Source organism: Bufo bufo, chromosome 3 (genome assembly GCF_905171765.1).
Source record: "Bufo bufo chromosome 3, aBufBuf1.1, whole genome shotgun sequence".
Classification (NCBI taxonomy): Eukaryota; Metazoa; Chordata; class Amphibia; order Anura; family Bufonidae; genus Bufo; species Bufo bufo.
Window position 1 is genome coordinate 469,417,905 of NC_053391.1, and position 13,988 is coordinate 469,431,892.

The 13,988-nt window shown below is 42.5% G+C and overlaps 1 protein-coding gene across 1 annotated transcript in view; it reads right to left on the reverse strand.

The window, feature by feature from the left end:
* MYO16 (myosin XVI) overlaps nucleotides 1-13,988 on the reverse strand; it is a 441,642-nt gene that overhangs the window by 347,877 nt on the left and 79,777 nt on the right. Inside the window, exon 13 of the mRNA XM_040422330.1 lies at nucleotides 895-1,000. Coding sequence (XP_040278264.1) covers nucleotides 895-1,000 — 106 coding nt within the window. The remainder of the gene's footprint in view (nucleotides 1-894; nucleotides 1,001-13,988) is intronic.

The window sequence follows — 13,988 nt, forward strand, 5'->3', positions numbered from 1 at the left end:
AATGGACAAGGGCTCATGCACGCGAATGTATTTTTTTGTCCGTCCGTTCTGGGGGTTTTTGCGGCCCGTATACGTAACTAGCTTTTTATTACTGATGATCTATCCTTTCAGCGGGCGGTTGCGCCCATGCCAGTGATAGTAGTCATGACGTCACTGGCCTGTGGGAAACAGCGAGAAGGCAGCGGTATTACTGCCAGCGCTGCTCCCTTCTCAAACAGCTGATCGACGGGAGTTGGACCCCCGCCAATCAGATGCTGATGATCTAGCCAAAGAAAAGATCATCAAAAATAAAATGCTACAGAAACCCTTTAAGTTACATTGTTGATATAGGTTACCGCTTAACCCTATTTTGGTGGTCAGTCCACCTACATAACACCTGTTATGTGACTGTTGTTATACCTTTAAGTGTTTGTTATTAACATTCCATTTTATATGCACTTGAAAGAGTTGCCTCACTTCAGCAAATAGCATTTATCATGTAGAGAAAGTTAATACAAGGCACTTACTAATGTATTGTGATTGTCCATATTGCTTCCTTTGCTGCCTTGAATCATTTTCCATCATATTATTCACTGCTCAATTCCAGGGGTTATGATCACCCTACAATCCAGCAGCAGTGGCCGTGCTTGCACACTATAGGAAAAGGCTCCAGCCTCTCTGGTGGCCAGGACCACGGTAGCACACATACTCCAGCACTTTTTCCGATACTGTGCAAGCACGGCCACCACTGCTGGATTGCAGTTAGGTCGTAATCCCTGGATACAAGCAGTGTATAATGTGATGTAAAAATGAATCAAGCCAGCAAAGGAGACAATATGGTCATTTCAGTACATGCCTCATTTCAGCTTGGGCATTAGATAACCCCCAAAAAGTAGTAACAAAGGGATAACTCACATGTTTAATCTTTGAATGCAGAGAGTTTTTCTTGGAACTACACCGGAGGGTCAAGTGTTTTACTATATGTCTGCAGGCTTCTGTCTTGCCAGAACCACTTTCACCACTAGGAACAAAATATACAGAACTTCATCAACATATTTGGATGAAAATACAAGAATGTCGCAATACTGTAGTTTCTTAAAGGGGTTTTTCAGCTTCATAAATTGTTTTTCCAATCAGTTATACAGTCAAAAATAACAAAAGGAGTTTCCTCATCTTTACAATCCTTCATTGCTCTCACGTCAATGGTTTTATGCCCGCCTTCTCCAAAGTCATAGTTTACTTGGCTCCAACGATGAAGTGTCATTTCTACATGTGACCACTGCAGCCAATCAATGACTGTATTGGTGAGATTAGTGAGGTTAACATATCACCTCTACAGCCAGTGAATGGTGTAGACCACGTTCACATCACTGAGATGTTTTTCATTCTTCTGACCCTTCGGAAGAACAGAAAAATGTAAAAAAAAAAAAATTATCCTTTATCATTTTGCATCCATTTGTGTCTGTTCCGTCAGAGATCCATTATTTTTTTTAAATAACGGATCTCTCACAAAAAGACAAAACGGATGCAAAATAAGCAGAAGGAATGCTCAAAATAAAGGATCAGTTTAAAAAAAATTCTGTTCTTCTAACGATTAGAAAAATAGAAAACAAAACGGTGATGTGAACACGGCCTTACATGGTCATGTGCTGAAGTAACATGACATCAGTGTAGCTACGGTAGGTACAAAACAAATAGCATCAGCAACCAGGGAACTACAGAAGCAGGTGACTGAAATGTTGAACACACCAACAAGTCTGTCAGATGATTATTGCTGTGTGCCTGACCCCTAAAGGATTCTTACATACCAGAACTTTACACTGTGAACAAATCCAGCAAAAAAAAAAAAAAAAAAATACTCAGGTCTTGCTACATAACACTTGAGGAAGTGACTTAAAAGGGTTAAGCGGCTATCTATCCATCTATCTGTCCATCCATCCATTTATTGTCTATCTATTTATCTACTGTGTGCACAATTATTAGTCAAGGCGACTATTTTGACCATATCATCATTTTCATGCATATTTTCCAACTCCAAGCTGTATAAATGTGAGTGGTTATTGGATTGGGGGATATCAGGTGATGTGTATTTGTGTAATGAGGGAAAGTGTAGCCTGAGGAGATGAAGACCCTGTATCAAGGTGTGCATAATTATTAAGCAGCTTGTTTTCCTCTGCCGAAAGGTCAAAAATTGTTAAAAGTCTTCGCGAGCGATGCAGCATTCTTGAAATGGCTAATACACTAAACAAAAATATAAACGTAACACTTTCGGTTTTGCTCCCATTTTGCATGAGCTGAACTCAGAGATCTGAAACATTTTCTACATACACAAAAGACCCATTACTCTCAAATATTGTTCACAAGTCTGTCTAAATCTGTGTTAGTGAGCACTTCTCCTTTGCCGAGATAATCCATCCCACCTTACAGGTGTGGCATATCAAGGTGCTGATTAGACAGCATGAATATTGCACAGGTGTGCCTTAGACTGCCCACAATAAAAGGCCACTCTGAAACGTGCAGTTTGATCACACAGCACAATGGTACAGATGTCGCAACGTTTGAGGGAGCGTGCAATTGGCATGCTGAGTGTAGGAATGTCTACCAGAGCTGTTGCCCGTGCAATGAATGTTCATTTCTCTAACATAAACCGTCTCCAAAGGCAGTACAATTTGGCAGTACATCCAACCGGCCTCACAATCGCAGACCACGTGTAACCACACCAGCCCAGGACCTCCACATCCAGCATGTTCACCTCCATGATCGTCTGAGACCAGCCACCCGGACAGCTGCAGCAACAATCGGTTTGCATAACCAAAGAATTTCTTCACAAACTGTCAGAAACCGTCTCAGGGAAGCTCATCTGCATGCTCATCGTCCTCATCGGGGTCTGGACCTGACTGCAGTTCGTCGTTGTAACCGACTTGAGTGGGCAAATGCTCACATTCAATGGCGACTGGCATGTTGGAGAGGCATTCTGTTCACGGATGAGTCCCGGTTTTCACTGTTCAGGGCAGATGGCAGACAGCGTGTGTGGTGTCATGTGGGTGAGCGGTTTGCTGACATCAATGTTGTGGATCGAGTGGCCCATGGTGGCGGTGGGGTTATGGTATGGGCAGACGTATGTTATGGACAACGAACACAGGTGCATTTCATTGATGGCATTTTGAATGCACAGAGATACCGTGAGGAGATCCTGAGGCCCATTGTTGTGCCATTCATCCACGACCATCACCTCATGTTGCAGCATGATAATGCACGGCCCCATATTGCAAGGATCTGTAGACAATTCCTGGGAGCTGAAAACATCCCAGTTCTTGCATGGCCAGCATACTCACCGGACATGTCACCCATTGAGCATGTTTGGGATGCTCTGAATCTGCAAATATGACAGCGTATTCCAGTTCCTGCCAATATTCTGCAACTTCGCACAGCTATTGAAGAGGAGTGGACCAACATTCCACAGGCCACAATAAACAACCTGATCAACTCTATGCGACGGAGATGTGTTGCACTGCGTGAGGCAAATGGTGGCCATACCAAATACTGACTGGTTTTCTGACCCCTCCCCCAGTAAGGCAAAACAGTGCACATTTCAGAGTGTCCTTTTATTGTGGGCAGTCTAAGGCACACCTGTGCAATATTCATGCTGTCTAATCAGCACCTTGATATGCTACACTTGTGAGGTGGGATGGATTATCTCGGCAAAGAAGAAGTGCTCACTAACAGATTTAGACAGATTTGTGAACAATTTTTGAGAGTAATGTGTCTTTTGTGTATGAAGAAAATATTTCAGATCTTTGAGTTCAGCTCATGCAAAATGGGAGCAAAACCGAAAGTGTAGCGTTTATATTTTTGTTCAGTGTATATTGGGGCATGATCACATAACCATCAAACATTTTAACGCAAATTAACTGCCAAAGATTTGAGAAGAATCAAACGTAGAGCAACCAAGAAACCAGAACACTTATTTGCATGCAGAGGCTGAAAACTCATACATACATAGCTAGTCCTGCTTTGAGTTGAGATATAGCATGTCTATTAGAAATCTAGCGCTAAGCTATTTATTTTATTGTTCGGGAACAGTTGATTGTATCACTCTGGTGCCCATAATGAGCTTTATCTACCTTTGCTTAGTGCCATCATTATATCATGTGACCGGAAGTGGGTGAAGTGACGTAAGCCGCCGGCAACATTTGAGCTTTAAAAGAAGCACTCTCCCTAATGGAGGTGCGCTCTTTTTATTGTTAGACCATTTATTGTTAGACCATAAGTATTGGTTCATCGTCTGCGTGCTGCAAGTTTATCCCTCTGATGAACTACATGGATACCACCACCTGAGGAACCACGTCGGGAAGAGGAGATTATAGCAGGGACATCCAGGGCTTTTCAGGGTTTAGCCACCGAGAAGTGGGGTCGCCACTTTTTGGGCGGGTTCTCCGCTTGTAGGTAGGGATAGCGGTAGGGTCACCCCAGGGATAGAACCTCCTCCCCACCCCATTTGTCAGTTTCCACCCCTGAAGAATGAGTTATGGTTTACAACCATGTTTTTTTCTGCATCATAGATGTGATCTTTAATATGCAGATTAAGTTTCATCATATTGTCCTTGCTGATCTCTGATTAACTGTGCGTACACTATATGATTATACACTGAAGTGTAGGCACAGGATATTTATTGTTGATGTGTATTGTGTACACAAGTGTATTATTTTCTATTTTGGGGCTTTGTGTATCTTTTTTAAATGTATCTAATAAAGGTTAAATTTTAGGAGGTCAATTTTTCAGTGATATTTTTTTGAGATATAGGATTGTATTAAGTCTAGGCAACTCTCTCTGAGCTAAACAGCCATTGTAGTACATCATAGGAAACATCTGAAACATAACCCGAAAAATACCTTTAATAGCTTTCTTGAAATCATACAGCCACATTTCTGACCTCTATGGGTGGCTAACAAAGTACATCATGCTACCAATATGAAATATTGTGGAGCTGTAGAGCCACCTAGTGACAAATAACAAATATTACAGACAAATCATCTTTGCAAATAGCTGCACTTTCACCTCAGCCCTATTATTTTCATTATTCTTCTCCTTTATATGAGCAGAAGAACAAAAATAATGGATTCTACACATCCGTACCTGACAGGAACGGAACCTAACAGATCCTATTGACTATTATGTAATCCGTTTGGGAGACCAATTTTTTGTGGACTTTTTTCTCCGCAATTTTTTACAAACTCTGTGATGGATGCCCAGAATGGAGCCTCCAACACAAATGTGAACATGCCCTTAGAATGACTAAGCATTATATACAGCATGGAATATATACACTTATTGAGGAAAGAAATAATGAGAAGAATGCACCAAGAAGTTGTTGGAATTGAATGAAACTTTGTATGTGTGAATGTAATGATGATATATGTCAGTGATTGTAGTCAAAAACAAATGGATGCTTTTATCAGGGAAAACTGCACAATTTAAAGGAGGCTCTAGTACCCTGTTGGGCCGCCTCTAACCTGGATACAAGATGAGATATGGTTGGGCATGGAGGCATACAGGTTCCCCTATGGTTTTTGGCAGCGTATGTTGCAGGTGGGCCTGGAGATCCTGCATACTTGTACGTTGCCAAAGTTGGCATCCCAGCTGGTCCCATAAATGATCGATTGTCAATAAATCTGGTGACTGGACTGGTCAAGGAAGTGTTGCAATCTGATGGAGACATTCTTGGGAAACCCTTGCTGTGTATGGGGCATTATCCTGCTGATATATGCCAATTGGAAGCTCTGCCATGAGAAGCAACACATGTGGCTGCAGGATATCCTGCACTTGTCACTAAGCTGCTAGTGTCCCTGGTATCAGGGTTGCACCACCAATGTGGCCAGGTGAGGAGATTGCCTCAGGCAGCACCAGGTAGAGGCAAGAGGGGGGCAGCAGAAGGGCCATGAGCAATGAGCGCTTTCATTGCGTAAATGCTCATCTCTACATATTCAACTGCATTGCTGTACCCAGGAGAGCAAAATAGATTAATTCTGCGACGGGGCATAGGACCGATGTCTCCCTGGCCCACCACTTCCTCTCATAGGCTTTAGTCCTAGTTCCTGTAGCCTATCAGAGGCCGGTGTCATCATTATCAAGCTCTCTGAGCCAGGCTGCGTAGAGCTCAGGGCACAGACTAGAAGAGGTCTGTGTCCTGCACCACATCGCTGACAGCAGAATGGAGGTATTTGAGTTTATTATTTTTATTTGGCAGCATGGTGTTTGGCCACAATGAGGTGAGGGCCATTATTTTGTAATTGGAGAAATTAGGACATTGCAGCTGTAAAAAGGAGCATTTTTGTACTGGCACACATTATAAGGGGGCTACTATGGGGACATTCGTTGTACTGGGGGCACTAAAAGGGGGTCTTTTTTTGTACTGACACACATTATAAGGGAACATTTTTGTACTGGCACATAAGGGGGCATTTTTTGTACTTACGCACATTGTAAGGGAGCATTTTTTGTACTGGCACACGTTATTAGGGAGCATGTTTGTACTGGCACACATTCTAAGTTGGCCACTATGGGGACATTTCTTCTACATGAGGCACTGAAAGTTTTTTTTTGTACACGTCATAAGGGAGCATTGTTTGTATTGGCACACATAAGAGGGTATTTTTGTACTGCCACACATTATAAAGGGAGCATTTTTGTACTGGCACACATTGCAAAAGCTCCTTGTGATTGTAGGTGGATCAAAGGATCTTCTCTACTGGATCTCTCTTCTGGTGGTCCGTGTGAGCCCTCCAAAGCCTGTTCGTTGTGTTTGTGTGCCCTCAGGTAACCACTGCTCTCAACACCTCCTTACAGCTAGGTCAGAATGGGTCAGTGGGACTTGAAAGACATGTACTGTCCCTGCCCATAACAGCTAGTCCTGCACAGTGAGAATTGCAATTTGTTTTTAAAAGGACAGCTGGGCAAAAGTATAAATATAGAAATTTTGGTTTAAGGCACAGAACTGTGCCACGATTATCACAACTAAGTCATACAGTGCGGCAGCAACTGCACCGCCAGCAAAGTGGACAGGAGGGGGTTCAGCTTGTAAACACCCCACAGTATATAGTATAACACCCCACGGTATACTGTAAATAGTATAACACCCTCCAATCCTCATAGCATATAGTATACAACATCCCACAGTATACAGTATACAGAATAACACCCCACAGTATATTGTATATAGTATACTACCCAATAGTGTACACTATATAGTATAACACTCCACAGTATACAATATATTGTATAACAACCCACAGTATATGATATATACTATAAAAGCCCACAGTATAAATTATATAGTACAACACTCCACAGTATACAGTATATAGTAAAACACTTCCCAGTATGCAGTATATAGTATAACACTCCACAGTATGCAATAGTCCAAAGTCTGCATTATATAGTATTACACCCTGCAATATGCAGTAACCCACTGCATGCAATATACAGTATAGAACCCCACAGTATGCAGTAACCCACAGTATACAGTATAACACCCCACAGTATATAATAGCCCACACTATGCCACATACATAGTATAACACCCTCAGCGCCGCATAGTGTAAAAAACCCAACAGTTTGCAGTATGCAGTATACAATATAACACAGTATAAAGTATAACACCCCACAATATACACAATATATTGTAACACCCCACAGTATACTGTACATAGTATACCACCCCCTCATCATATATAGTATACAACACCCCACAGTATGCAGTATATAGTATAACACCCCACAGTATTTTTTTTTTTTCTGGTAAATATAAAAAAAAAGCTATGCCACATTCCCAGCCCATCATAATGTATAGTGTACAAAACCCCACAGTTTGCAGTATACAATATGCAATATAACACCCCGCAGTATAAAGTAGAACACCCCACAATATATAATAAATAACATCTCACAGTATAATGTGTACAGTATAACACCCCCAACCCTTCATAATATATAGTATACAACACCTCACAGTATACAGTATGTTGTATAACACTCCACAGTATGCAGTAGCCCACAATATATAGTATAACACCGCACAGTATGCAGTAGACCACATTATGCAGTATACAGTATAGCAACCCACAGTATGCAGTAGAACACATTATGCAGTACATAGTATAACACCTCACAGTATGCCATAGCCCACAGTATACAGAATAACAACCCACAGTATGCAGTAGCCACAGTATGCAGTATATAGTATAACACCACATAGTATGTAGTACCCCACAGTATGTAGTATGTAGTATAACAACCAAAAGTATGCAGTACCCCACAGTGTGCAGTATACAGTATGGCACCCCACAGTATGCAATAGCCCACAGTATATAGTATAACACCACATAGTATGCAGTACCCCACAGTATGTAGTATGTAGTATAACAACCAACAGTATGCAGTACCCCACAGTGTGCAGTATACAGTATGGCACCCCACAGTATGCAATAGCCCACAGTATATAGTATAACACCACATAGTATGCAGTACCCCACAGTATGTAGTATGTAGTATAACAACCAACAGTATGCAGTACCCCACAGTGTGCAGTATACAGTATGGCACCCCACAGTATGCAATAGCCCACAGTATATAGTATAACACCCCACAGTAAGAAGTAGCCCACACTATGTAGTATAAAGAATAACACCAAATAGCCCAAAGTATGCAGCATATAGTATACCATCCCACAATATCCAGTGAACCACAGTATACAGTAAACAGAAAACAACAAAAAGTATGCAGTAGCCCACAGTATGCAGTATATAGTATAATACCACATAGTATGCAGTACCCCACAGTATGCAGTATGTATACAGTGTAACATGTAGTGCAGGAAATGAAACGTTTTCCTGTTTTACTGTATTAACATCGTTTATTTTCTTTGTCCACACCTATAACATCCAATTATAGTTAGCCATGTATGCAATTTCTGGAGTGTAGCTAAAAACAAACTTGGGGAAAGTGTGGTTATGAAAGAAGTGGCTTTTCTACCAACCACTCAGATCCCTGGTTCTAAAATAGACCATAACTTTTCATCTTGGGTTGGTTTGGTACACAGTCACACATAGCATGAAACGGTTATAACTAAATTGCTAGTGTAATGTCTGTAACTTAAAGACAGAGGTGCAGCTTAAATGTGTTTCCCATCTACAAACACAGTAAACACTGCTATTGACAGCCTACTTTTAAAATAATTTAGTATAGGCGCCAGAAAAATATCTGTCTTTTGTGTTATGTGCATTTAAATACACAGATTCCAAAACCTTTCTCTACTGTAAAACACAGGTTGCAAATCAGATTGAGATTATGAGATTATTTCCTACCTTCACCTGACGGATGTATTATGTGCATTTAAATACTGTACGCAGAAGCAAAAAAGACATTTTAAGTGTGAAATACACTTTATAAACCTCGTATGAGATTATTATCACCCAGAACAGGTGTTGTTGCCATAAATTGTTTGTGCTATAATGCAATGCATTTAACACACACACAAAAAAACATATATATATATATATATATATATATATACAGTATATATATATATATATATATATATATATATATATTTTCAAATGAGATTTTTTGTCTTGCAGGTGGCTAGTTTTTTTGAAGTTCTGCAGCAGCTGTATGCAGACCCTCTCTTTAGCTCTATGCCCCAGCACCTCAAAGGTTTCACTGATCAAAATCCTTCCTATTTTTTGCAATTATTTATTTCTATTCTGTCTCAACACTGCCCTTATAACACGAGAATAGAGGCTTGCTTTCGGCACTGAATACATCCATCCACCCTCATCATCAGTTCAACACATAATTATGTTCTGCTCCTGCTACAAGGGCTTACGTTCTGCTCCTTCTGCAAGGGCACCTCCTTGCCTGCTGCCCCACTGATTGACTGATGAGGCTGTTTTCCAGCCTGCGAGCCAAACAGGGCAAACCATTTCTCCTACTTCCTCCCAGGATTCATGTAAGCAATCTTCTTCTCCCTCCCTCGTGGTTTTTCCGCAGACATGTGCAGTAAAAATGGTTCTGTCTGCCATTTTACTGGGTTCATCTGAAGTAGAGTTGAGCAGACACCTGGATGTTCGGGTTTGCCGGGTTCAGCCAAACTTTTCAAAAAAGTTAGAGTCTGGGACCCGAACTTGACCCCGAACCCAAGCCCCATTGAAGTCAATGGGGACCCGAACTTTGGAGCACTAAAATGGCTCTAAAAAAGTAATGGAAAGGGCTAGAGTGCTGCAAAAGACAGCTAAATGTGGTTAAGAGCATGGCAAGTGCTCTGCAAACAAATGTGGATAGGGAAATGACTTAAAATAACATAAAATAAATAAAAAATACAAATAATAATCTTGATCTAAGAGGGAGGAGGTCCATATGGAGTAGGAGGTTGAGGAGGTGGTGGATGTGGCAGTGTAGGTGGAAGCGGTGGTGGAGGAGGAGGTAGCCAACATTGGTTTTTGGTTTTGTTTTTTATTTTATTTTAATTACATTTTTTTGTTAAAATTTGGGTAGACCCCAAAACATTGGGAAATATAAAAAATAAAACAATGAGAAAGTGCGCTGGAGTATAACAATGGCTGGGTGAGTCTAGTATACATGTCTGTTCTGCGTAAGGTACGGACAATTCCTGTGGGATCCATGCCTGGTTAATTTTAATGAACGTGAGCTTGTCCACATTGGCTGTGGACAGGCGGCTGCGCTTGTCTGTGATAAAAAACCCTGCTGTGCTAAGCAAACGTTCAGACAAAACACTGCATGAAAGGCCAGCACCTCCAAGGCGTAAAGGGCAAGCTCAAGCCATGTGCCCAATTTAGAGACCCAGAAGTTGAAGGGGGCAGACCCATCAGTCAGTACGTTTAGGTGTGTCCACACATACTGCTCCACCATGTTGCACGTCCCCGTGATGTTCACGATCCAATTGGATATCTTCCCTATCAACTTTCGATGTTCTTTTATGCGCCTACCATAGTGATCACGGGTAACTGGGTTCCATGCCGGAGAGGGAGCCTGAGAAAGGGATACCACATCCAAGGGAGATCAATGGATGAAATGTGATCGAGCGGAAATATGGGACAAGTTTTAAAAGCGGAAGCATCCAAGTAAAGGAGGGGGCGCGCGGCAATTACCTACTCCAGACTCTAGGAGGTAGTGACGATAAATAACAATACAGGACACTTAAGATGCCCTGTTATTGGAATGATTAATAAAAAATTACAGGGAATGTCACTGCGGTATTTTGGATTTGGAAACGTTAGACAGGAGAGGCCCTGCTGCCGCTTTGTTGACTCTAGATAACTTCTGCCTGATCGCACGTCCCCTTGACGGCCACGATCCAATTGGATATTTTCTCTATCAACTTTCGATGTTCTTTTATGCGCCTACCATGGTAATCACGGGTCACGGGGAATCAGGGTTCCATGCCGGAGAGGGAGCCTGAGAATGGGATACCACATCCAAGGGAGGCCAATGGCTGAAATGTGATCGGGCGAAAATGTGGGACAAGTTATTAAATTCAGCACATGCGCTAGGCAAGGGATGTGCGCCAAACCGGCTAGGCCCAGAGCTGCTATGAGATTTAGACCATTATTGCACACCACCAGGCCGGGCTTGAGGCTCACTGGTACCAACCACTCATCAGTCTGTTGTTCCATGCCCGTCAACAGCTCCTGAGCGGTGTGGGGTTTGTCCCCCAAATAGATACGTTTCAAAACTGCCTGCTGTCGTTTACCCCTGGCTGTGCTGAAGTTGGTGGCGAAGGTGTTACACTGACCGGATGAGGAGGCGGTAGAGGATGAGGAAGCAGAGTAGGAGGAGGAAGCAACAAGAGCCAAAGAGAAGCGCCCTACAATCCTTGGTGGTGGAAGGTCATGCGCCAAACTGCTATCCTCCTCAGGTCCAGCCACCACTGCATTTACCCAGTGTGCTGTTAGGGAGATATAACGTCCCTGACTGTGCTTACTGGTCCACGTATCCATAGTTATGTGGACGTTGCCACAGATGGCATTGTGCAGTGCACACCTGCTTTTGTCTCCCGCTTGGTTGTGCAGGGAAGGGATGGCTCGCCTGGAAAAGTAGTGGCAGCTGGGCACAACGTACTGTGGGACAGTCATCGCTATCAAATTCTTAAAACTGTCCCTGTCCACCAGACGGAATGACAGCATTTCAAAGGCCAGGAATTTTGAAATGCTGGCATTCAGGGCCAGGGATCGCAGGTGGGTAGGGGGGTACTTCCTCTTTCGCTCCAGTGTTTGGGAGATAGACAGCTGAACTCTTCCATGGGACATTGTGGAGATGCTTGGTGACCGAGGTGGTGGCGTTGCTGGCACATCCTCTGTTTTCGGGGTGGCAGGTGACACTTTCACTCCAGAAGGGGATAAAGAGGCCGAGACTGCAGCAGAAGAGGAACCAGAGACCTTTCTTGGTTTTTGAGGTGACTACTCCACTGCAGCTCGTGCTTTGCGCTTACAGTCAGGTTCATAAATATTAGGACATCGACACAATTCTAACATTTTTGGCTCTATACACCCCCACAATGAATTTGAAATGAAACTAACAAGATGTGCTTTAACTGAAGACTGTCAGCTTTAATTTGAGGGTATTTACATCCAAATCAGGTGAACGGTGTAGGAATTAAAACAGTTTGCATATGTGCCTCCCACTTGTTAAGGGACCAAAAGTAATGGGACAATTGGCTTCTCAGCTGTTCCATAACCAGGTGTGTGTTATTCCCTCATTAAGCCAATTACAATGAGCAGATAAAAGGTCCAGGGTTAATTTCAAGTGTGCTATTTTCATTTGAAATCTGTTGCTGTCAACTCTCAAGATGAGATCCAAAGAGCTGTCACTATCAGTAAGGCAAGCCACCATTAGGCTGAAAAAAATAAAACAAACCCATCAGAGAGATAGCAAAAACATTAGGCGTGGCCAAGACAACTGTTTGGAACATTCTTAAAAAGAAGGAACGCACCGGTGAGCTCAGCAACACCAAAAGACCCGGTAGACCACGGAAAACAACTGTGGTGGATGACCAAAGAATTCTTTCCCTGGTGAAGAAAACACCCTTCACAACAGTTGGCCAGATCAAGAACACTCTCCAGGAGGTAGGTGTATGTGTGTCAAAGTCAACAATCAAGAGAAGACTTCACCAGAGGGAATACAGAGGGTTCACCACAAGATGTAAACCATTGGTGAGCCTCAAAAAAAGGAAGGCCAGATTAGAGTTTGCCAAACAACATCTAAAAAAGCCTTCACAGTTCTGGAACAACATCCTATGGACAGATGAGACCAAGATCAACTTGTACCAGAATGATGGGAAGAGAAGAGTATGGAGAAGGAAAGGAACTGCTCATGATCCTAAGCATACCACCTCATCAGTGAAGCATGGTGGTGGTAGTGTCATGACGTGGGCATGTATGGCTGCCAATGGAACTGGTTCTCTTGTATTTACGGATGATGTGACTGCTGACAAAAGCAGCAGGATGAATTCTGAAGTGTTTCGGGCAATATTATCTGCTCATATTCAGCCAAATGCTTCAGAACTCCTTGGACGGCGCTTCACAGTGAATATGGACAATGACCCAAAGCATGCTACAAAAGCAACCAAAGAGCTTTTTAAGGGAAAGAAGTGGAATGTTATGCAACGGCCAAGTCAATCACCTGACCTGAATCCGATTGAGCATGCATTTCACTTGCTGAGGACAAAACTGAAGGGAAAATGCCCCAAGAACAAGCAGGAACTGAAGACAGTTGCAGTAGAGGCCTGGCAGAGCATCACTAGGAATGAAACCCAGCGTCTTGTGATGTCTATGCGTTCCAGACTTCAGGCTGTAATTGACTGCAAAGGATTTGATTATTTTGTCCCATTACTTTTGGTCCCTTAACACGTGGGAGGCACATATGTAAACTGTTGTAATTTCTACACCGTTCACCTGATTTGGATGTAAATACCCTCAAATTAAAGCAAACAGTC